Source organism: Sarcophilus harrisii, chromosome 1, assembly GCF_902635505.1.
Source record: "Sarcophilus harrisii chromosome 1, mSarHar1.11, whole genome shotgun sequence".
NCBI classification, from domain to species: domain Eukaryota; kingdom Metazoa; phylum Chordata; class Mammalia; order Dasyuromorphia; family Dasyuridae; genus Sarcophilus; species Sarcophilus harrisii.
In genome coordinates this window covers 454292577-454317566 of record NC_045426.1, presented here as the reverse complement: position 1 = coordinate 454317566, position 24990 = coordinate 454292577, and the positions used below count along the sequence as shown (strand labels likewise).

Sequence of the window (24990 nt, the reverse complement as noted above, 5' to 3'; positions counted from 1 at the left end):
AATTATCAATTATCATTTATTATCAATAACGTAAATTATCCATTATGATTTATTATCAATAATGCAAATTATCAATTATAATTTATTATCAATAATGCAAATTATCAATTATCATTTATTATCAATAGCGCAAATTGTAAATTATGATTTATTATCAATAACGCAAACTATCAATTATGATTTATTATCAATAACACAAACTATCAATTGATTTATTATCAATAACGCAAACTATCAACTATGATTTATTATCAATAAATTTAAATTTATTTTATAGAGAGATATAGATATCTGGGGTCGTCTAAAAATTTCTCGGGAGAAAAGAGGTCCCGAGTGGAATAAGTTTAAGAAGCCCTGCTCTAATTTATAAAGTGGCGAGAATCTCAGTTTGGAATTCAAACTCTGCCCTCGCTCTTAACTCGCCGGAAGCCGGAAGCATGCGTGGCATTCTGGGATTCGTAGTTCTAGCCGGGTCGCTGGGACTTGTAGTCCCACAACGAGGATGCCTCTTGACAGCCCTCCCCAAATCTCGAGGCGGTTTCCGGCTGTCTTGTCCAATAAATACAACAATGCTGCCCCCTGACGGTCGTGTCCCAGGACGACGGTGCCCGGAACTTCCCCTTTGTCACCGGAAGGATAACTTTTTGGCTTCCGGAAGAGCGTACGCGGGACTGCACGTGGTCCCGTCCGCGGCGTGTGCTGGCGGTTGCCTCAGCTGCGGGTCCCTGCGTGTAGCCATGGGGGTCCGCAGCGCGGAGGAGTTGCTTGCCCAGGCCGAGCAGGCCGAGGCGGAGAAGCTGCGGCTCATCACGGTGCACAAGGACTTGGAGCTCGAGTTCGACCTGGGCAACCTGCTGGCCACTGACAGGAACCCCCCGACGGGTTTGCGGCAGCGGAGCGGGCCGGAGCTGGAGGCGCAGCTGCAGGGCCTGGCCCGCGACAATGTGCAGCTGCTCATCAACCAGCTGTGGCGGCTGCCCACGGAGCGCGTGGAGGAGGCGGTGGTGGCCAAGCTCCCCGAGCCCAGCCTGCGGCTGCCCCGCGAGAAGCCGCTTCCCAAGCCGCGGCCGCTCACCCGCTGGCAGCAGTTCGCGCAGCTGAAGGGCATCCGGCCGCGGAAGAAGACCAGCCTGGTGTGGGACGAGGCCAGCAAGCAGTGGCGGCGGCGCTGGGGCTACCAGCGGGCCCGCGACGACACCAAGGAGTGGCTGATAGAGGTGCCGGGCGGCGCCGACCCCGACGAAGACCAGTTCGCCAAGAGGCAGCGGGCCAAGAAGGAGCGCGTGGCCAAGAACGAGCTGAACCGGCTCCGCAATATCGCCCGCGCGCACAAGGTGCAGCTCCCCAGTCAGGGAGGGATGCACCCCACTGGCTACCAGAGCCGGGCCGAGCTGGGCAAGGCCATGCAGGTGGCCAAGGTCTCCACCGCCTCCGTGGGGCGCTTCCAGGAGCGGCTGCCCAAGGAGAAGCCGCCCCGGGGCCCGGGCAGGAAGCGCCGCTTCCAGCCCAACGTCGGCGACTTCGCTGCCGAAAAGCAGAGTCAGCTGGAGCTGATCAGGGTCATGAACAGCAAAAAGCCCAGAATGGACGTGACCCGGGCCACCAACAAGCAGATGAGGGAGGAGGACAGGGAAGAAGCTGCCAAGAGGAAAACGGCCAGGGGGGGCAACAGAAAGGGCCACGGGGGCAAGCGGAAAGGGCGGCCTCCGGGGCTGGGGGGGAAGGGGAAAGGAGGACCCCCGGGCCCGGGGAACAAGCGGAAAGGGGGGCCGCCCGGTGTGGGGGGCAAAAAGGGACAGCGTCCGGGAGGGAAGAGGAGGAAGTGATGGATTTCCTCTAGTACGTTCTGGTAGTGCCTTGTGTTCGGGACTCCGGTGAGATCCAGATAGGATCCCCTGCGCTCTGGAACTCTGCTGCTCTGGTGAAGCACCTCCCTCGGAGACCCGAAACTTAAACGCTTTGGACTTTTAAAAAGTTGAATGGGGGACAGTAATCAAGGAATTTTTTGTGGAGGAGTTGAGACTCGAGCCTAGTTTGAAATGTTTTTCGGGACTCGAAAACTGCTTGTAACTTTTGGAGGAGGGGGATTGTTGAGGAAGGTATGACTATATTTCAGATTCTTGGCAAAAATTTTATTTTGTGAGTTCAGAATTGAGTTTAAAAGTAACCAGTTGTAAAGATTAATAAATGTTGGGTTTCTATTCAAAATTGTCTATGTATTTGTGAGCTTATAACTTTAAAATATGGTGTAGCATTCTGAGTTTGCTACCTAAAAACAGCAGCCTGCAGTCAGATGACTGCCGGATTTTTATGAAAAGGAAATACAGCAACTTGCAGATGAGTTTGATATAGTTGTCTTTGGGGAAATACCTAAAACTAGAAAAACATGAGGTTATGTTTTGAGTGTACAGTGATTAATTGTACATGGATACCACATAAGTTTTAAACTTGCAAACTCCTAGAAAAAACTTATGAAAAAGAATTTTAATTAGAATATTCCAACTAATTGTTGGGATTTGAATATTAATAAGTATGACTAATGATAGCTGACTTAGGGTTCTTGTCCCTAAAGGCCTCCTGTTATATTACCTTGACCATTTTGTAAAATCCACTTTTTAATTACTTAGCATGGTATCCCTAAGTAATATTTAAGCAACTCATATCCTTTTGCTGAAATGATTTAATTCAAAATTCAGAAAATGATAAATTTTCAATTGTTCATTTATTAACCCATACTTTGTGGTAGTTGCTGGGCAATGCAAAAATGAAAAGAGTTTGTCAGGATCATACAGCAATCTCATAAATATATTTTGGGTTTGTCATCTCACTAGTTTGTGAAGTATTCCTATCGATTTAGATCATAACCCTTGTGCTTTTTCAATAGTAATTCCCCCTATTTTTCCTTAAGACGACCTCCATTGAGCATCTGTTTAACATGATGAAGGCCTTCCTATTTCTTATGTCAAAAACACATATTCTAGTGGAATTGTATTTGTTTAAAAAAAAAAAAAAAAAGCTGACAGACCATGGTTTCTAGTCAATTAGGATCAGTCCCTATTAACTTTTTAAAATGAAAATTCCTATTTATCCATAGTAAAAGTATATGAATATTTTAAATGTCTCAGGTTGCTGAAAATAAGTTTGCATTATTTCTTGTAATTATTGAATTGGATACAGCATGGAGAGAACTGAGTGTGGAATCAGAAAAGTTTGTTCAGATTTCTTAGACAAGTCAGTTCAGCATCTTGGGGCAGAATTTCCTCAGCTGTAAGGTCAAGGGGTTGAAATGATTCCATTGCTTATCGTATAACTGGCAGTATGATAAGCAAGCACTGGTTTAAAAAAAAAAAAGAGGTAAAAGACAATACCTGCCCTCAAGGTGTTTACAATCTAATGGGGGAAATAAAATATAAAACAAGTCATACATACCCTATATATAGAGGATATTTATATGCAAGAAATAAAAGAAAGCAGCAGAAGTAAGAGGCATTGAGGAAAACCCACTTCCTGTAGTAGGCAGATTTTTAATTGGCACATTCTGGCAAACCTGGGCAGAGAGTAATTTTCAGGAATGGGAGACAGCCAGAAAAAATGCCCAGAGTTGGAGTATTTTGTTCATGGAACAGGTTGAAGGACAGTGTTGGAAAGTAGGGTAGAAGAAAAGTGAAAAGGTAGGAGCAGGTAGGTTATAAAGGACTTAAAAAGCAGAACAGCATTTTGTATTTGCTTCTGGAGGCAATAAGAAAGCCACAGGAATTAAATATTAAGCTGGAGGGGAGGAAGGAGTTCAAGTGATTGGATCTTCATTTTAGAAAAATTCACTTTAGTGGCAAATCCACAAGCGACCTATTGCTATTGTCCAAACACATGAGGGCATATACTAGAATGGTGACCTTTCTACTCGGTCTAAAATCTGGAAAGAAATATTTTGATTCAGCAGTTTTGTCCTTTTGCAATGTATCCCTTGTAAATGCTATAGAATGGTGTGAATGTTAGTAGCAGAGGTAATGTTGCTTGGTGTGTTGGGAACCAGGTTTAGAATTAAAAAGACTTGGGTTGAGATTCTACTTTTGATGTGTTATGTGACCATGGCTGTCACTTAACCTTTCAGTGTTCACAAGCCACTCTTGGCGATCGAAGAAGGAATTTACTCAATAGGAGTTCTGGAATCTGATGAAATTGTAAATGTCTCCTACCCCTCTCTAAAAAAAGAAAAATTAGCCAATAATTTCATGACTGCACAATAGAAAAGTTTTTGAGATTCTAAATTCCATAGCACTTAAAATATAACTTAGATATTATTGGGGCTAATTCAGTGTAGGGATGAAGAAATGGACTCGGTAAAAGTTTTATCCAAAGTCACAAGTATTAATGCCCAAGTTTTACAACTCCAAATCTAAGGTTACAGATTCAAATGTTAAGCTGAATTCTCATATCCTTGTTTGCATTGGGATTTTAGAAATCATTTAATGTAAACCATCACCATTTTCTAAATGAGGAAATAGGGTTGGAAAGGTAATCAAAAGTTCAATTAGGTGATAAGTGGTAGAGACTGGATTTGAACTTAAAACTGTATCGTGGTCTAGTACTCCTGTAGTACTCTAGTACTCCAGGAGACCTACACTATTGTATGGCCTTTTGAGGGCTTATTTTAACTAAGGAAGCTTTCAACCCTTATAGTCATATAATTAGGAAACTAAATTCCCTAGAATGACAAATCAACTTGCTTGCTAAGTGTTTGACATCTGGCTCTTTGTAGTTAGCTTTCCAGGACTTTTCAGAGATTTTCTTTCTAACCCTGGAAATAACATGCTTAGCCGAATAACTATGACCAAGTTGAGAAAGAATAATTAAAATAACTAAAACAATTTGCTGATCCCTTTCAAAGGAGTCTGTTATAGAAACTAAAATCTAGTGTCATGTAATTTACCAATTAGCAGTGTGATACAGTAATAAAAACATAGGATTTGTAATCAACAAACACCTGGTTATAGCTAGTCCCTGACAGAGACTGTATGTAATCATGAACAAGTACTGGAATTCTCTAGGTATGTTGTTTTTTTTTTAATCTGTAAAAAAGCAATAATCTCTATCACTACAAGGTAGCTGTAAGTATCAAATACTAAAGTATATACTATAAAAATGTGAGCTATTAGCCAAAAACACAGGTTTTTGTTACATTGAAGAAAGATTTGATTGCATTTTGACTTCCCCAACACAAACAAGTGCTCTGTTTGTTGATAGGTAGTCTGCTATGACCCCCAAAATTTGCTGTTTGTTGACTAATTCTAGTGATAAGTTTTTCCACCCTTAGGTCTTTGAGTAAACAAATAGCACCCTTGGTTGGGTTGTACATGAAGCTTTTCTGGTCCTAAGTACCTACTAGAGTTCACATTTATCTGAAATAGCCTAAAAAAGCCAGAGTTGCATAGGATGAATAGATGCAGATATGTTTCTATCTTAATCCAAACTGGTATGACAGATTAATTTGCTTTTAATATGACCGTGACTCAAATTTTGTATGCATTTTAAACTTTGCAAAACACTGTCCTCAGACTATTTCCTGTTTTGCATAGTATCAACCTCCATACTAACCTAAATCAATAGTAGGATTTCAAAAGAAAATTTGTTTAAATGGAAAGGTAGCAGAGAGGAAAGTGAGAGTTGATTTTTACAGTATTAAAACCCTGTTTTATGTATCTAGCAAGGGGAAATAGGATTGGAAAAGTAATTAGCCAAACAATCAGTTAGGCAATATTGAATTTGAATTTTAAAATGTATCCAAGTCTGGTACCCTCTCCAAAAGACTCTCTTGCTTGAAGTTTTGGGGTCTGTCTATTGCATTTAGGACAAAATAAACATTCCTCAATCTGGCATTTAAAATTCAGGATATGGCTTTGAGGCAACTAAATGGTGCTGTGGATAGAGTGCCAGGCTTGGAGTCAAGAGGATCTGAGTTCACATGTGACCTGAGATCACTTACTAGCTGTGTGATCTGGGTAAGTCAATTAACCCTGTTTGCTTGATTTCTTCCTTTCTGAAAATGAGCTGGAGAAGAAAATGGCCAACTATTCCAATCTCTTTGCCAAGAAAATCCCAAATAGGGTGAAGAAAGATTTGGACATGACTGAAACGACTTAAAAAACATGATATGGCTTCACTTTATTTTTCTAGGCTTCTCATCAAATATTCTTCCTCACACACTCTACTTTCCATCCCCATTAGTCCCTTCGGGCATAGAATGGCTCATTTCCTACCTTGTTAACCTTTGTACAGGCTGGTGTTGTCCCCTGTTTGTTTTCTTCATTTACTTCTGCCACAGAAAATCCCTAGAGACCTTCAAATCATGTTCAGGGGCCTTCTAGAGACCTTTCCCTATTTTCCTAGTTATTGATGCATCCTCCTCTTCAATCAGTCAACAAACATTTGTTCATTGCCTACTGTGTGTCAGGCTATTTGTGCCTAATCTGTGGTGGAGCTTTTTGAGCTTTTATTGGTCTGATCAACCAAAGTTGAATAAACTATACCTTGACCCCAACATATCAATGTCATTTTGTTCTTCTTTAAAATGATAAGATATTCTATTATAATTGATGGAGTTATGAATGAATCCAACCATTCTGGAGAGCAATCTGGAACTATGCTCAAAAAGTTATCAAACTGTGCATACCCTTTGATCTGGCAGTGACCTACTGGACTTATATCCCAGAGAGATACTAAAGAAAGGAAAGGGACCTGTATGTGCAGGAATGTTTGTGGCAGCCCTGTTTGTAGTGGCTAGAAACTGGAAAATGAATGGATGTCCATCAATTGGAGAATGGTTGGGTAAATTGTGGTATATGAATGTTATGGAATATTATTTTTCTGTAAGAAAGGACCAGCGGGATGATTTCACAGCAGCTTGGAGAGACTTACATGAACTGATGCTAAGTGAAATAAGCAGAACCAGGAGATCATTATACACTTCACCAACAATACTGTAAGAGGATATTTTCTGATGGAAGTGGATTTCTTCAACTAAGAGAAGATCTAATTCAGTTCCAATTGATCAATAAAGGACAAAATCAGCCACACCCAGAGAAGGAATACTGGGAAATGAATGTGGACTACTTGCATTTTTGTTTTTCTTCCCAGCTTATTTTTACCTTCTGAATCCAATTCTTCTTGTGCAACAAGAGAACTGTTCAGATCTGCACACATATATTGTATCTAGGATATACTATAACATATTTAACATGTATAAGACTGCCTGCCATCTAGGGGAGGGGGTGGAGGGAGGGAAGGAAAAAGTTAGAACAGGAGTGTAAGGGATAATGTAAAAAATTATCCATGCATATGTTCTGTCAATAAAAAGTTATATTTTTGAAAAAAAAAAAAAAAAAAAGATTCTGTTGTAATACAGGTACCAGGCACTGTGCTAAGAACTGGACAAAAACAATTCAGTCTCTCTGCTCTCAAGAAGCACATAATCTGTGGAGTAACAAAATGTAAGCAGCAATGTACAAGCAAAAATGGAAATAATCTGAGAGAAGACTAAGTAAGGAAAGGCTTCTTGTAGAAGTAGGACTTTAGACTCCACTTAAAATTACTTTGTATTTTTGGTAAATATTAGCTGTATATTTAGCTATGTATATGTTTCCCTCCAGGAGAATATAAGGTTTGTGAGGGGGGAGGCGTTTGATTTTTGTATGCTCCGGATTTAGCACAGTTCCCCATACTGGGATATTAGAAAGAAAGGAAAAAGCATTTTTCCCACTCCTTTTTTCTCCCTTCTCCCTCTTTCCCTCCTCCCTCCTTTCTCTTTCTCTCTCTCTCTCTCTCTCTCTCTCTCTCTCTCTCTCTCTCTCTCCCTCTCTCCCCCCCCCTCTCCCTCCCCCCCTCTCCCTCCCCCCCCCCCCCCCCCTCTCCCCCTCCCCCCTCCTCCCCCCCCCCCCCCAAATAGGGTTGTTTTGTCCCAGAAAGCTTCAATGGTCTACAATCACAGAACAGTAAGAGAAAGAAGCTCAGAGATTGATCATCTAAGTTATTTTACAGAGGAAAAAACTCATGTCCAAAAGCTGAGAGCCTAGCCCTTTTTCTTCCTGACTCCCTAACAACCCCCACTACTAAAGTTTCCTCTCCGTATTTTTTACTCAGAAGTTTTTTGGAAGAAATGGGATTTAATTTGCACAAATTTATTTGCTTAAATACAATCTGAAGTGGACTTTTTAATACTTAAGCCAAAGAAATGACCGTAAAGGTCAAGGCTCACTGGATTTGCTCCCTGGCCCCAGAGGATGGAATGAGCAATGGGCGGAGGAATTCGTTTTGTCCCTAGTGTCCATAAATAGCTGGAGGTAGGGACTCTTGAACTTGAAACTGAATCAAAAAAAAAAAAAAAAGTGCCTCCGCTGGTGACTTACAGCTGGGAAAAGAGGAAGAGAATAATAGGAAGGAAGCTTCCCCTCCTGTAAGGGTCAGATGCACGGCCGGCCGGCTTGCCCCGCGATCAGAGGCAAAGGGCATTAATGTAAGGGATGGCGCAAGGAGGAAAGAGAGCCTGCACTGGCACTGGCCCGATCCAAGGGGGAGGATGGAGGGTTGGTCCGGGGGCGGGGCCCAGGATGGTCCCACCCCGGAGCTGGCGGCTTCTCTCGGGCTCACAGACACCGCTTCTGTTTGTCTGTCTGTCTGTCCCTAGCCTGCCAGCTGAGAGCAGCCCGGGCACCATGGCCGCAGCGGGCAGGGACAGGGTCGCTCACTTGCTGAGGCAGCTGCAGCGCGCGGCGTGAGTGTTCGAGCCCCCTTTTCGGGCCCAGCTTTGGGGCAGGCCCCGGGGATCCCGACAGAGCCTGGGGAGAACGCTGGGTGGGGACGGGCCATCTGCTAGCCAGCTAAGAGACCCCTCCACTCAGACCCCCAGAGAGTTATAGGAGAAGGATCTGGGGTGACCCCACACGCTATCCCTCCTTGCGTCCCCCAGCGAAACCTTTGCCATTGCACTAATGTCCTGGTCTCAGACTACCTCTACTAACGTCCCAGCTGGGCAGGCATAAAGCAGAACTCTGATTTAGAGTTTATTGTTCAAAAGGCAGGACTATTATCTTTGGGATTGGGGAGGGGGTAATGTGAGGAAAGAAGGAATAAAGCTAGATTCCCTCCGCACCCTATCTTCATAGAATTTGTACTCTAGCTCCTCTTTCTCTAAAGCTGCAACATTAAAGCTCTAATATTCCATGACTTTAAGTAACAACCTTTCTGGGCCTCTGTAAATTAAAGTTGTCCTGAATGATCCCTAAGGCCCTTTACCCTCCAGCTTTAATATTCCATAATTCAATTTCCTCTTTGTAACAACAATAATATTAACAAATGGGCAACCAGATTTCAGGAGAAAATGAGGAAAGATTCTAGCAGATTGGATGTTAAACTTATGGGAGGACAGAGAGAAAAGTTGAACAGGATAAATAGATGTAGGTGAGTTTCAGTTTGCATCTTTGGAGGGAATAGAAGACAGAAAACAGAAATCCATTTGTGTGTTTGAGCATAACTCAAAATTTTATAGCACTTAAAGATTTAGGGGAAAAAAACAATTTCTGAAACAGATTCTTCCATTAATAATATTTGGTTGAACATAATCTGAACCTTTTCCAAAAACTGAAATGAAAAAAAAAAAAATGCATTCTCTTGAGGTTCATAATGCAAGGACAGTTATCTCTATTTGACAGATGAAGAAATTGAGGGAATAAGAGTTTAAAGGACTTGCTTAGTGATTTCTCTTCCCATTTTAAACTTATTTTTATATTTTTCTTTTTCTCAATAATAATTGAGAAATTATTATTTCTCAAATAATAATTCACATGAGTCATGTTGGGAGAGAAAAATCAAAATAAAAGGGGAAAAACCATCAGAAAAAAAAAGCAGCAGAAAAAAGTGAAATAGTATGCTTTGATTTGCATTCAGTTCTCTCTCTGAATAAGGATGGCATTTTTCCATCTAAAGTTTGTTGGAATGGTCTAGGCAACTTTCTAATACTATAGTTACAGAGAAGGTGCTAGTCTTCATTGTTAGAGGGAGTTTCCTCACCTAGAAGTTCCCTATCCCAGTGAAATCTCAGATCCAATCCCTATAATCTTTAAAATTTGAGAATTAAGTTAGGTATTTTAACTATAAATACAATCTACTAAGAACCTGGAATGTAAGATATAGTCAAAGCTATGGTTTTTCCACTGTCAATGTATGGCTGCTGGACTTGGACCAGAAAGCTAAGTGCCACAGAAGATTTTTGATAGTCCCTTGGACAGTGAGGACATCAAATCAGTCAATATTTAAAGAAATTAACTCAGACTATTCACTAGAAAGTCAAATACTGAAACTGAAGCTTAAGTACTTTGATCACATATTGAGAATATGGGACTCATTGGAAAAGCTCCTGATTTAGTGGAAAAAACAAAAGCAGAAGGAAAATGGAATAGTAGAGAATGAGATGGATAGTCTCATGGAAGCAATGAACATGAGCTTGGTCAGACTTTGAGAAGTAGTAAAGGATTCAAGAGACCTGGTATTCTATGGTCTTTGGGGTCACAAAGAGTCAGACAGACACTACTGAATTTCTGCACAAAAACAGCAATCTGATGAAAATAAAATGAGGAAATCATTTCAAGTCATCCTATAAAGAGGACATTCCTACCACTTGTTCATCTTTTCCTTATTTGAAACATTGTTCCTTTTAGAAAATGAAGGATGAAAAATACTATCCTCCTTCAGAGAAATTGATTGGATCAAAGCATAGTGTTTTCATCTTTTTTTGTTTGCTTGTTTGCTTGCTTTTTCTTAGGTTTTTTCCCCTTTTGGTTTGATTTTTCTTGTACAACATGATAAATATGGAAATATGTTTAAAAGGATTATACATGTTTAACTCATCAGATTGCTTGCTGTTGTGAGGAAGGGGGAATGTAAGGGAGGGAAGGAGGAAAAAAATTGGAGCATAAAATCTTGCAAAACTGAATGATGAAAACTATGTGTATTTGGAAAAATACCATTGAAGGGAAAAAAAGAAAAGGGAGGCACTTTTAAGCTAAAATCAAATGTTTGAATAAAGCAAAGTCAAGCTCACTGACACAACAATTAGAAATATGGAAAAGAAAAAAGAAAAAGAAAACAATGGAAAGATACATGTAGGAATAGTCAGGTAAGTAAAAAAGTATTCAATTGAAGCAGGCCCTATGACAGAAATGCATAAGGGCAGAGAAGAGGGGGAGGAAGGATCTAAACAGCAGTATGGCTCAATGGAAAGAGTATTGGCTATAGTTGGAAGACCTTGTTTCAGATCCCACATCTCACACAGCATCAAATAAATCACTTAAAGTCTCTGGGACTCAGTATTCTCATCTATAAAGTAATAGGATAAGATTAGATGGCCCTGTGAGGTCCCTTACCACAGTAGGACTATAATGAGAATATAATGATATCCTAATAATATAATGAGGAGTCACATTCAGGCTTGAAAGTGATGAATTTGGATTTTGTCTTTGTCTTTCTTCTAGTGGAAATTCAAATGATCACTCAAGTGGGAAATGTCATAATAACCAAGAGAGGAAGAATATTATTGACTGTGAATAGTTGAGTTATCTTTTACTTTTGTTTTCCAAGGAATTCCAGTATATTGCTTCAGTAAATAAAATCAATTGACATTTCACCATTCTAAACACTAGGTGGCAGTCTTGATTTATTATAAAATATCTAGCCATTCTGTGAACATTCATGATTCATACCAGTTCTACAATTCTGATTATTTGAACCACTCAACAATACACTGAGGATTAGCCAAGTACACGTCCTTTTGGTAGATACTCTAGTGATTGCCCTCCAAAATTAAAAAGTGGCCTCTGAGATCATAAAAATACACTCTGTAAATCTTAAAATGCTATAATGTAAATTCTTGCTTTTAAAATGTCTAGATGATTCAAAGAGCTATCAGGAGAGAGAGAGAGAGAGAGAGAGAGAGAGAGAGAGAGAGAGAGAGAGAGAGAGAGAGAGAGAGAGAGAGAGAGAGAGAATAGTATAGTTAATAGAAACTAAGAGAGAATAAAGTTTCCAAAATGGGGAAGGGAAGGATGTAAATGTGTTAACTCTATAGAAGAATACAGAATGGAGAATAAGTAAAAAGTCATTGAATATGGTAACTTAGTCACTGTGAAGAGTGTTTTCACTGGAATGATGAGATTCCACCAGGGTAATGGGGATAGAAACCAAGCTTCATGGCTTTCAAGAGATAAATGGGTGGTGAGGAAATGGGAGAAGAGGTAGACCACAGTTGGCAGAAATTTGGAAGTCAAAGAAAGGAAATAAAGGGGACAGTCGCTTTAGAGAGGAGTATAGTCAAGTTAAGGTTTTTGTTTTTAATAAGAAAGATCTAAGGCAGCTAGATATCTCGATGGATAGAGCACCAGCCCTGAAGTCAGGAGTACCTGAGTTCAAGTCTGGCCTCAGACACTTTAACGTTTCCTACCTGTGACCCTGGGCAAGTCACTTAACCCCAAATGCCTCAGGAAAAAAATAAAAATAACAAAAAAGATCTGTTCTAATTTAAAGACATAAGAAGAAAGAGTTCATAAGAAACAAAGATTCAAGAGAGTGGGAAGAATTTAGGAAACAAATTCCTATAGGATGTGTAAGGGGATAAGATAGTATAGATGAAGGGATTAACCTTGAAAAGGATGATAATATCATTGAATTATAACTGGAAGGAACCTCAGAGATTATCAGGTCTAACCCCACTATATTACGGATAGGGAAATTAAAGCCATAGAACAGTAAGTAATTATCATTAGAGATGGGATTTGGAGTCAAGGCCCTAACCTCCCATTGTGGAAGAGATGGATACCAAACTCTAAATTAAACAAATATTTATTGAATATATATTATATTAAATACTGTGCTTTCAGGACAGTAGGTATTCAGTAAATACTTGTTAAATCAATATGAATAGTGAAAGAATGAATAAATGGTCTAGCCCTTATCCAGCTACAGAGATTCACAATGATCCCTAGATATATTTATATTTTATTAGTTAATAGCCACTCATTACCCATCTTATAGATTACCCGCTAGAATTGTATATTTTATAGAATTTGGTCAATGGAGAGTTACTGCAATGATCAAGTCTCTGAACTTTTGATTTTGCAGGTTTTCCTTAAATAAATTTTTCTTCTTTTCTTTTTCCTTAGATGCCAGTGTCCAACTCATTCTCATACTTATTCCCAAGGTAATGCATTTTATTTTTTTATTTTTATTTATATTTATTATTATATTAATATTTATTATATAATTATATATAGTAATAAAATATATTATATAAATACATATTAAATATATTTTTAAAATATTTTAATATTTTTAAAAATAGCTACAATTTAAATCTCTACAGCTAAGTTTGTTATAAATTAGGACAAAGCAAGAAACATAAAAATAATTTTAGGAGGTAAGCAGAAACTCTGTGAACATAAAAGGTTAAATGACCTATACCTATAAAATTGGTAATAGTTACATATTGCTGAATTATATTAGCTAGTTATAGCTAGATATATAATGTTGCTTAAAGATAAATATTAAATATATAATTGTACAATGTTTTATTCTTGACAGAAGTAATACAGGACTATATATATTAATGATTTGCCAGGTCTGAAAATGGTGGCTCAGATAGAATTTGAAGTTTGATCTGAATTCATTGAAAAGTTTTATTCAAGAAACTTTCTTCTGATAGAAGTCAGAAAAGGAAGCTAAAGTCAAGAGTGACTTCTCTAAGGAAAAGACACTAGTGTTTTTTTAATCAAATAATATTTTGTTGTGCGAGTTTTTAAAATAACACTGCATTTCTCCAAAACTGAAATAAACTAACAATCTCCTGTTCCACAACATCTTAAACCTTTACAAAGTCCATTGTCTTCACAATGTCCATTGTCCAACAGACCAGCAGGATACCCATTGTAACATTAGCATGTCCTTCGAATGTCATATTAATTAGTAGTACAAAAACTGATTTAGACCTTAGAAAGAAAGGTCAAATCCAAGCAACCTGACAAGGGGGAGTAAAGAAGGCGCCTAACAGCATGAAACCCACTGCTGAAAACAACAGAGAAGTTTGTGAAGGAGGGGAACAAAGAGGAAGACATAATAGTACATTTCCATATTGGTCGAGTAGCTCAGCATTTCAAACTTAACCCCAAAGAATGTGTAGCTTATTATCATAGTCTGATTCATTGATTCAGAATCCAGATTTTAGTTCCTCTGTCAGGCTGTGGAGTGACTCAATCATTAAAACCTCCTGAAAAGCATAAAGGTCTTTCCTTTTTCACAATTATTTTCTTCTAACTATTAGCAAAAATTAACAAAGGATCACTTGATTCCCATTTCAAAATTTTGAATCAAATTCTCAAAGAGACATCAAAGATTCAGCTTCTATTATGCCCTAATTTTTCTTATGGGGAACATGTAGCAGTATGGTGTTGTGACTAGAAGGCCAGTTTTAACCTTAGGAAAACTGGGACCTGGGTTCAAATTCTGTCTCTGACACACACAAGTATTATGATATATAACCATAAGTAAGTCACAATCTTTCAGTGAGTCAACCATTTTTAAGGCCATAAGTCATAGACAAATTGTGCATTAATTGATTTCTTCCCCCTCAAGAAATTACAGGTCTAAACTGCCTTCCACAAAAAAAGAAAAAAAAAATTTAAATTAATTGTTTCGGGAAGGTGTTCTGTCAGTCATTTTGTTTATACAGGCTATAAAAGTGTATTATACTTAAATACCTCAAAGCACTATGACTTCTTCAGTATGGTCACATCCTTCACTAATACATAGTGAAACACTTCCACAATTTAGTAGATGGGCTTACAAAGGTTCTATGGCTAAAAAAAATTTCTTCATCCGGTTGCCAACTTGGTGATGAAGCTTTACAATTTAGCTAGACTATTTCTCAGATTACAAACTATAATCTACCGCCCAGTCCCTTCCTCAAAATCTAACTTGACAGATTGACCAGAACTTCCACTTTACTGGCATGGCCTTTGAGAACCCAGAGTCACCTTCCCCATCACCAAAGATAAGACATTAAGAGGTATTATATTAGCAATTACTAAAATGTAGTGTCCTAGACAATTATTGAAGACTAGAAGTTATCAAATAGGTGCCACTCTGCATTGGTAGAAGAATTCCCAGTGAAATCCCATCATCACCATCATCACTGTCATCATCACCATCATCATTCCCTGGAGGACCAAACTTTTGATTTCATTAATTCAGGAAACTTCTAAGCAGGAAACAATCTCAGTCAATGCAGATTGGCAACTGTTGGGTAATTTATAGGTTAGTATAGTATATAAGATAGATAGATAGATATACATACATATATGTATATATATATATGATTTATTGATTGGAGTCCTGTTTATAATTTTATTGTGAAGCATAATCCTTTGTTACCTTAAGTAAGATCCTATGTGTTCTGGAAAATTATCATTCTATGCTAGGAAAATGTGGATTCATCTCCAAAAAGAAAACAATATTTTATAATTGATGCATAACTTAATAACATTTCCTGCTGAGAGAGAACAACATAATAAACTAAAGCAATCATAATTAAAGCAAACATTCAAGGAATAATAGAAGTCTAAGACCCTAATTTAAAAATTTGTTAATGGAGATGTCCATTGTATTGTATGTTTAAAATATTTTTTAAAAAGTTTAAAAAATAAAAAATTGCATGCTTTCCATTGTATTGTATTATTTAAACTTTTTTCAATTAAGAAGCATTTATTTTCTTTCTTTTTCATCTTCCCCCTTCTCCATTGAAAAAGAAAAAAAAGCATCCTTGTAAAAAATATGAATATTCAAAACATTCCCACATTAGACATCCCCCAAAATATTCATGTTTCATTCTGCATCTTGAATCCTTCATTTTCTATCAAGAGATGGACAGCATGCTTCATCATTAATCTCCTGGAATCATGGTGGTCATTACACTGATCAGAGTTTCTTAAGTCTTTTAAAATTGATTGTTTTTATAATGTTGTTATTATTGTATACATTATTTTCCTGGTTCTGCTTAATTCTTTCTATATAAGCTCGTGAAAATCTTCTTACTTAGATTTGTCTAGAACCTTCCCTTTCATCATTTAGTAAAACACAATACATTTTTATACCATAATTTGTTCAGCCTTTCTGTAATTGTTGGCCTCCACTGTCCACTACTTTTCTAGTTCTTTGACACAACAAAAGACATAAAATAGATATTTTTCCTATATGTTTTTTCCCATTAAAAAAATTTCTTTGAGGATATTAGTCTACTTGTGATATGACTAAGTTAAAAGATATACATAATTTAATAGCTTTGGGGGTATAATTCTAAATTGCTTTCCAAAAGAGCTGTACTAATTTACAACTCTAAAAGCAGGCATTTATAGACTCCAACATCTGTCATTTTCCTTTTTATCAACTTTGCCAATCTAGTGGGTATGAAATAGAGCCTCAGTTATTCTTTAATAGCTTTGGGGGTATAATTCTAAATTGCTTTCCAAAAGAGCTGTACTAATTTACAACTCTAAAAGCAGGCATTTATAGACTCCAACATCTGTCATTTTCCTTTTTATCAACTTTGCCAATCTAGTGGGTATGAAATAGAGCCTCAGTTATACTTTAATTTGCATTTCCCTAATTATTAATGATTTGGAGCATTTTTTATATCTTGAATTTCTTCTTTGAGAACTACCTGTTCATACTCTTTGTGAATTGGGTAATTGCTCTTTTTTTTTTCTTTTTGCTGAGACAATCTGGCTTAAGTGACTGACTTAGGGTCATACAGTTTTAGTGTCTGAGGCAGGATTTGAACTCAGGACTTCCTGACTCCAAGGCCAATGCTCTATCCACTGTGCCATATATCTGCCCCAATAAGGAATGATTCTTATACATTCAAATGAAAAGTCAGTACAGTGTTATAACTCTGGACTTAGAGTCAAGAAGACCTCAGTTCAAATCCTGCATCTAATACTTATTAGCTATGTGATTGACATAGCTAATTAGTCACTTAATCTCTGCCACAATTTCTTCATTTGTAAAATGGGTATAATAATAGTACCTTAATTCAGAGTTGTTGGAGAAGATAAAATGAGATAAGATGTGTAAAGTGCTTTGCAAAACTTAAATATTATATAAACAATATACAGATACAAAAAACAAAGTACTACATAAACAATAATTATTATTAAAGCCATTAAAAATAGTAAATTAAATCCTCATATGAGAAATGTGCTATCGACATGTTTCTTTCCCGGTTATTTGCTTCCCATCTAATATTAGCAGTATTGGTTTTGTTTGTGCAAAGACTTTCAAATTTTATATAATCAACATTGTCCATTTTGGAGGGATTATTTAATTCTAGTCACATATTCTTCCCCTAGCAATAGATCTGAAAGGTACTTTTTCTTTTGCTCTTCTAATTTCTTTGTGATGTTATGTTTTATGTCTAAGTCATACAACCATTTGGAGCTTATCTTGGCTTACAGTTTGAGATATTGGCCAAAATCTAATTTCTACCATACTGCTTTCCAGTTTTCCCAGAAATTTAATAGAGTCCTCACCTCAGCAACTAAGAATATTAACCTTACATTAATCTGAGATAGGACTTGAGGTATAACATTTGCATAAGGTATCTGTTTATTCATTATTTAGGCTAGACTTTTCAATTCATTTTAAGTGGGCTGTAGACATTTGACATCTTTTTAAGTTAGACTGTTAATGTAGTCACTAAAGAATATTTAAAATCATTCTATTCATTTTCTAAATAAGCATCTATGATAGGTATCTTCTTGAACATAGTTTCTTTTCCTCCCATCCATCACATGAAGAGTTTTTAATCTGATAAGAAGACATGGCTGTCTTTGAAATCTGATTACTCCAGCTTTCTGTTCATCTAAGAGCTTAAAAAGTCCCAGCCAAGAGAGACTTGGTGGGTGCCTAAGAGCACAAGAACCTCCCTATCCTGTTGTCCTATTGTCTAGTACATTTCCATATGGAGAGGGGGTTGGAAGCCAAATCACATTATCCTTGTTTCATGTTTTTGCTTATTAGGACAAAGTAAACCTCCTTTTTCAAATGTTAAATGACTTACAAGTGCCTCCTTTCATCCCCAAAATGAACTTGACTAAAAGAATGCTGGCATTAGAACCATGTCTCCAAAATCAATCTAGGACTACAGGCTAACCTTAAATAAACAATTTTTTAAATTTAATTAGAATTGCAACAGTGAAACCTGACACATTAAAAAAAAAAAAGTTTTCATACAAGGGCAAACTTAAATGTTCACTGTTTAAAAACAAGTCGATTTTGAGTAATGATCTTTTGGTTTTTTGAGGTCCTGTTTGATACTGATTTTCATCATTCAATTTCTCTTCTAGCTCCTGGACTTCCTGCTTCTGAAAAAACAACAGATTATGCATTTGAGGTAGAAAACAACTTAATCTTTTTTAAGAATGAGCAGAGAAAACAATACTTAGTTACTTTAAAGTTTGATTAAATAATTGAAAGATTTGTAAAGTCATCTTTGTAACATAAATAGCAACCTTCTACAACTTAGTAAACAGTATTTATAATGACTGTAGCAAAAGAAAAAAAAAACCAATCATGCTGGTAAATGAACCTCTTCAAACTTAGCTCAAACTTGTCTTTACACAATAGATATGCAAGGTCACCATGAGACCAAGATCACTTCTAATAAATAAAAAATTACAATAATAATAACTAACATTCGTGTAGCACTAAATTGTGCTAAACATCTTGCAATTATTATCTCATTCAATCTTCACAACTCTGGGAAGGAAGTGCTATGATTATCCCATTTTACAGATCAGGAAACTGAGGCAGACAGAGGATAAGTAATTTGCTCAGAATCACACAGCTAATAAGTATCTGAAGTTAAATGTAAACTCCAGTTTCCCTGACTCTGGGTACGCTGTCTATTGTACTACGTAGATAGATAATGATTTTCAAAACAATATTTTATAATTACTGTAATCATCAAACATTTATACTTTTAAAGCTAAAAATTAAACTGATATAAATTCATTATAATTGTAAAGACCTTTCTAGTACAAAGTACATTCAAGATATAATGTTGACATAGATCTTTTGTGAAGCAGCCAGGTGGTGCAAAGATACAGTGACAGATCTATGGTCAGGAATATGTGTTCAAATTTTGCTTCAAATACTAGCGGTATGATCTTGGAAGAATCATCTAAACCTATCTCTGCCTCAGTTTTTTCATCTGAAAAACAGGAATGATAATAATAGAACCTGCCTCACAGCATGATTATAAAGACCAAATGAAATAACATATAATAAGCACTTTGCAAATCTTGAAGTTCTATGTAACAGAAAACAAATGCTTAAAAATCTTCCGTCCTGGTTAATGAAATATCTTCTGACATGATAAAAATTCTAGTTTCATAAATATTCAGTTAATCCTGAAAACTTAACTTAAATATCTCATAGGTTCAGTCTAGTTCAGCAAACATTTTTTAAGGGCATATTATAAGCAAAGCCCCAGTGCTAAGCATAGGAAATACAAGTGTGAAAAATGATCCTTTTGCTACCCTCACAAGAACTCATATTCTGCTAGGGGAAAATAACATGTACTGAGATAAGTAAAACATAAATATGATGGAAATGCAGAATGGCCTACTAAACGGACACTAGGAAAATTTGAGGAAGGAGGTCATTTTGCTAAAAGAAGAGGACTAGATCAGAGGCTCCTTGAAAGACATATACTTGAATTTAAAAGGTTTAAAGGAATTAAAAAGTTTAACAGGCAGAGATAAAAATCATTGTAGGCAATGAGGGATGGAAATGAGAGAAAAAATGTGTAGCAGATCAGCTGTACTTTGGAGTGCATGGAGGGGAGCAATAGAAAATAAATTGTAAAAGTAAGTTGGAACCAGATTGTAGAAGATCTTAAATTGCACAGCAAGAAGTTTTGCAGTGGTCCTCAAACTTTTGTTCTCAATATCTTTATCCTATTAAAAACGATTGAGGATCTGTCCAAAGAGTTTTTTGTTTATGTGGTTTATAGTTATAGATATTGATCACATTAAAAATAAAAACTAATTATGAATTTGTAGACTCTCTGAAAGGATTCAGAGATTCCCAGGATGCTCTGGACCAGACTTTGAGAACCACTGACGTCTAGGCAATAGAAATCCAGTAAAGATTTTTGAGCAGAGCAGTGTGTGAATAATTAGAACTGTGCTTTAGGAAATTTATTTTAGAACTATGTGAAGGATGGATTGTAGAATGGAAAAAGCTCAAGGCAGGAAGACCAGGTGAGACTATTTTTTTTTCTAATTATATATACATTTTTCCCCCCTCGACTACATATAAGCAGTTTTTTTTTTTTTTTAACATTTGGAGTTTGGTTTTTTTTTTAAGTGTTGAGTTTCAAATTCTATTCTCTCTTCTCTTCCCTCTCCTCCAGATGGTAAGCAATCACATATATAGGTCATATATGTTCAATCATGTAAAACATTTCTATATTGAAACTATTCTTTTAGGCTATTGCCTATTGTAGCAATGCTATTGTAAAAAAAAGAGAGAAGGGCAGATAAGAATTTTATGTTAAAGTTTTTACATTATGTCTTTATCATCATAATCATAATAATCTTTTATGCATGTGTCATCTTGTTACAACTTCACTTTTTTCTTGCAGATGGCAGTTTCAAATATTAGATATGGGGCAGGAGTGACAAAAGAAGTGGGCATGGTAAATATTTGAGTCTACATTCTATTTTGTAGTTATCCATTAAAAAATAATAGTAATTGATGATAATTGAGTACTAGAAAAAATAACATTTTAGAAATTGAATTGTTCAAATTTATCTGTCATGAGAGCTATGGTTCTAACAAATGCAATTATCACTTCAAAATTATTATATTTTTTGTCTTATAGGACCTTCAAAACATGGGTGCTAAAAATGTTTGTTTGATGACAGATAAGAACCTTTCCCAGCTACCACCAGTAGAAGTAGTCATGAATTCCTTAATAAAGAATGGCATAAACTTTAAAGTTTATAATAATGTCAGGGTGGAACCAACGGATACAAGGTATTATGGGGGGGGTGAAATATGGGGAAACTTTGGCTACTCTAAAGAACTGCAAATATATCATACCCTTATTACTTAATATTTGTATAGAGCTTTATGTTAATGCTCTCCTACTCCTTTTACTATGTTTTTATTTTCTATAAACTCTTTACAGTATATTTTCTATGTGCATGTCCACAGGATTGCAGGTTTACAGCTAAAAGGGACTTCAGAGACCACTTAGTTCAGTCCTTCCATTTTATAGATAAGTAAACTGAAGCACAGACAGATTTAAGTGACTTGTCCAGGAACCCACAGTTAAGTGTCCAAGGTAGAATTTGAATCCGGATCTTCCTGATTCCAAGATCAGTGTTCTGTCCTTTATATCACACTGCCTCTTCATGTTATTTCTATGAAGTAGAATTTAAGCTCTTCAGGATCAGAAACTCTCTTTCTCTTAGTTATTATGTCCTTAATACATTAATAAAATTGTGCCTAAAACATACCAAGCATAGAATAAATACTTATCATTAAATGGAAATATTTAGTAATAATGAACATCAGTGTCTAATGAAAGATGACAGGATTCTTTTTTCTCCTCCAAGCTTCATGGAAGCTATTGAATTTGCCAAAAGAGGAGCCTTTGATGCGTTTGTTGCTGTGGGTGGTGGCTCTACCATAGACACTTGTAAAGCTGCCAACCTTTATGCATCCAGCCCTGATGCTGATTTCTTAGATTATGTTAATGCTCCCATTGGAAAAGGAAAACCTGTCACTGTGACCCTTAAGCCACTGATTGCAGGTAAAGCACACTTTTGATTAATCTCTTCACCTTTGATACATTGGGGGGAGGGAGTAGGGAATTTTACCTCAGTATTTAATCCAATAATTTAAGAATGTCAACTTTATAAAAGACAGTTCATGAGTGATACTTTGTTTTAACTTCACTTCAAGATTTTAGCAGCTTAATGATAAAAACAAGTATAATTAAATATTAGAGTTCAATTTCTATGATCTTTGTTACTCCACAAATGAGGAAACAGAAAAATCCCTAAATTTAAATCCTGAAGTGGTAACCATGTGGGAAGATTCATTTTACTTCAAGATTTTGACAGCTCAATGATGAAAACAATTATTATTAAATATTAGAGTTCAATTTCTATTATCTTTGTTATTCCACAAATGAGGAAAATTTGTGAACAGAAAAATCTCTAAACTTAAATCATGAAGTAGTAACCATGTGGGAAGAATTCTTTACCCAACACCATGCCCCTTGATGCTTTTGGGCACAGAATATTGTATTCCTATTGGCTGTAAATCTCCCTGTCCTTTATCCGTCTTACTGTCCACTGAGGTATGGAAGAGTATTGTTCATTGTTCTTTCCCTGGTATTAGTCTAACCCTTTCCAGCATATGATCTATCATTCAGCTGTCCTCATGCTTTGTCCCTGTCCAGTGACATGTGGGCAGCATCAGCTACATTATGAGAGCGGCTGTGAATTACATCTGCTCCATTCCCTACCGTTTCTCCACGGACATGCAAATACAAGGAACAATGGTTCTTCTCCATTCACATCATACATTAGCATCTTTATGTCACTCTCCCCATACTATGGATATTTTATCATTATTGTAGTATTTTTTAGCTGAAGTGTTTACAATCACACTTAAAAACAGCCCTTCCTTCCTCCAACCCCAGACCATTGCCTATTGTGGAGGAGCATTGTGATGTGATGTGTGGTGGGATTCAGTTGATGACAAATGAAGTGTTTTGACATGAATTTGGTATCAGCAGGAAGGAGGATAATTGATGTCTGGCAAATGGCACCCCCTGGTGAAAACTGTGTCAGCATCACACAGAGGGGTGATTAGCAAAGTTTAAAATCTTGACAAGATGTCCAGAACCATGAAGCATAGCAAAAGTAGAACATTGCCAGGCTTGTTGCCAGAGGAGAGCCCAAATTTGATTTTTCTTACAAGGGATGCTGAGCAGCTTGCGAGTGAACGCACAGCTGTGGCTGTAGAAGCACTGGTGTGAAAGACTCCAGAGCTTCCCACAATGCACCTCCACTAACTAATACAGACTTTGTTAACATGGATGAATGAATGAGGTCAGGAAAGCTGACCTGCTGCCATGTCATTTAGTCCCTTGTTTTCTAAGAATGGATTAAATATTTCCATAAACCCTTGTTGAGATGTATTCTGATATTGATATTCTCTTATTCTAGTTCCAACTACAGCTGGAACTGGGAGTGAGACTACAGGGGTTGCCATTTTTGACTATGAGTGCTTAAAAGTAAAAACTGGTAAGAATGTTAATGTCAGTAAGTTATCAATAAGTCTTGGTTTCATCATCTCTCTTGCTTTCCAAACTATCTTTAAAAGAAATCCTGATATAAGAAAAATTAAAAAGAACAAGATTGAAAAAGGATGTTAATAGATGTTTATTTTCTTCCATTCTCAATACAAATAAATAGCGACCCAAGGTCACTTGGGTTTAGTTATAACCAAATAACTTTAGTAGAGATTAGTCTTATAATAGTTATAATGAGATGGCAATCTCTTTCCTCATCAATGAGACATCTTCCTCACTAAGAAATTCTACTATGTATTTGTGATACATGCTTTGCTCTTTTTTATATTTTCCCCTGCCCTAAAAAATAAAAAAAACCCAAAAAATCCAATATACAATCACATTTCACTAACAGTTTAATTTTGCCCAAATGTTTTTTTTTTTCCTGAATTCTAGCTCAGAGTATCACATTAGGCTTATCTTTATTCAAGCTGTTCTATCATAACAGAATGAGCACTTAGCTAATTGTTTATTGTAGCAGCCACTATGCCCAATGTCATAGTTAAAATGGGGTAAAACCTCTATTGTGTAGTACTTGAATCCCAGTGAAACATTTAAGCCTTAAGTAACTAAAACTGAAGGGTTAAGTGACCTCTCATTTGCCAGCATATTTTCACTATGCAATATTGCCCTTTGACATAAAGCCTAAGAAATCTCTCTTAGATTTTTTTCAGAATTATTATAAAAGTGTTTTTTTTGTTAAAGTTTTTTATTTTCAAAACATATGCATGGATAATTTTTCAACACTGACTCTTGCAAAATCTTGTGTTCCAATTTATCCCCCCTTCTCTCCACCCACTCCCCCAGACAGCAAGTAATCCAATATATGTTAAACATGGTAAAAAAAAAAAATATGTTAAATCCATATATTTATACAATTATCTTGCTGCACAAGAAAAATCAGATCAAACCAGAAAAAAATAAGAGAAGCAAAATAAGATGCAAGCAAACAACAACAAAAAGAGTGAAAATGCTATGTTGTGAACCATACTCAGTTCCTACAGTTCTCTCTCTGGGTGTAGATGGTTCTCTTCATCACAAGATCATTGGAACTGAGCTGAATCAAGTGATTTGTTTTTTAAAAGAATATTCATGCATTTAATTCATTTTTATAATTTCTACTTTAGGTATTGCCTCCAGAGTTATCAAACCCACCCTAGGAATAATTGATCCTTTGCATACACTTCACATGCCTCCTCGGGTGGTAGCTAACAGTGGTTTTGATGTACTTTGGTAAGGACCATATATAAACAGCAAAATTACTCTTTTTTCCCCCTTTTTCCTTAAATATATATGTTCTGCTATTTATAGTATCATCAGAATGACAGACTGAGCCCGCTGCTACCCAAGGAGCAGAAGTCCTTTCCCATATCACATATGTAAAATAAGATTGGGATAGCTAGATAGTACAGTGGATACTATAGCATCCACTAGTGTCAGGCCTGTAGTCAAGAAAACTTTAAAATCTGGCCTCAAATACTTGTTAGCTTATATGACTGAATAAGTCACTTAACTCAATTGGT

The 24990-nt window shown here is 36.8% G+C and overlaps 2 protein-coding genes across 3 annotated transcripts in view; both read left to right on the top strand.

Moving 5' to 3' along the window:
• The first annotated feature begins 533 nt into the window (after nt 1–533).
• On the top strand, nt 534–3351 carry RRS1 (ribosome biogenesis regulator 1 homolog). Its single transcript, XM_023495977.2, has one exon. The coding sequence runs from the start codon at nt 570–572 to the stop codon at nt 1824–1826; it is 1257 nt and encodes a 418-aa protein (XP_023351745.2). The 5' UTR covers nt 534–569; the 3' UTR covers nt 1827–3351.
• Nucleotides 3352–8501: 5150 nt separating this feature from the next.
• Nucleotides 8502–24990, top strand: part of ADHFE1 (alcohol dehydrogenase iron containing 1) — a 33890-nt gene continuing 17401 nt past the window's right edge. For both annotated transcript variants that reach the window (XR_004230930.1, XM_003759739.4), the window contains exons 1-8: nt 8502–8767; nt 13206–13243; nt 18438–18484; nt 20741–20794; nt 20981–21135; nt 21720–21916; nt 23343–23420; nt 24595–24700. Coding sequence is in view for 1 of the 2 variants with exons in the window: in XM_003759739.4 (XP_003759787.2) it covers nt 8517–8767; nt 13206–13243; nt 18438–18484; nt 20741–20794; nt 20981–21135; nt 21720–21916; nt 23343–23420; nt 24595–24700 (926 nt within the window). In the remaining variant the exon portion in view is untranslated. The remainder of the gene's footprint in view (nt 8768–13205; nt 13244–18437; nt 18485–20740; nt 20795–20980; nt 21136–21719; nt 21917–23342; nt 23421–24594; nt 24701–24990) is intronic.

Bases quoted from the DNA above. Each gene is read 5' to 3' on its own strand.
- RRS1 (XM_023495977.2), top strand. From the start codon at position 570: ATGCTGCCCCCTGACGGTCGTGTCCCAGGACGACGGTGCCCGGAACTT.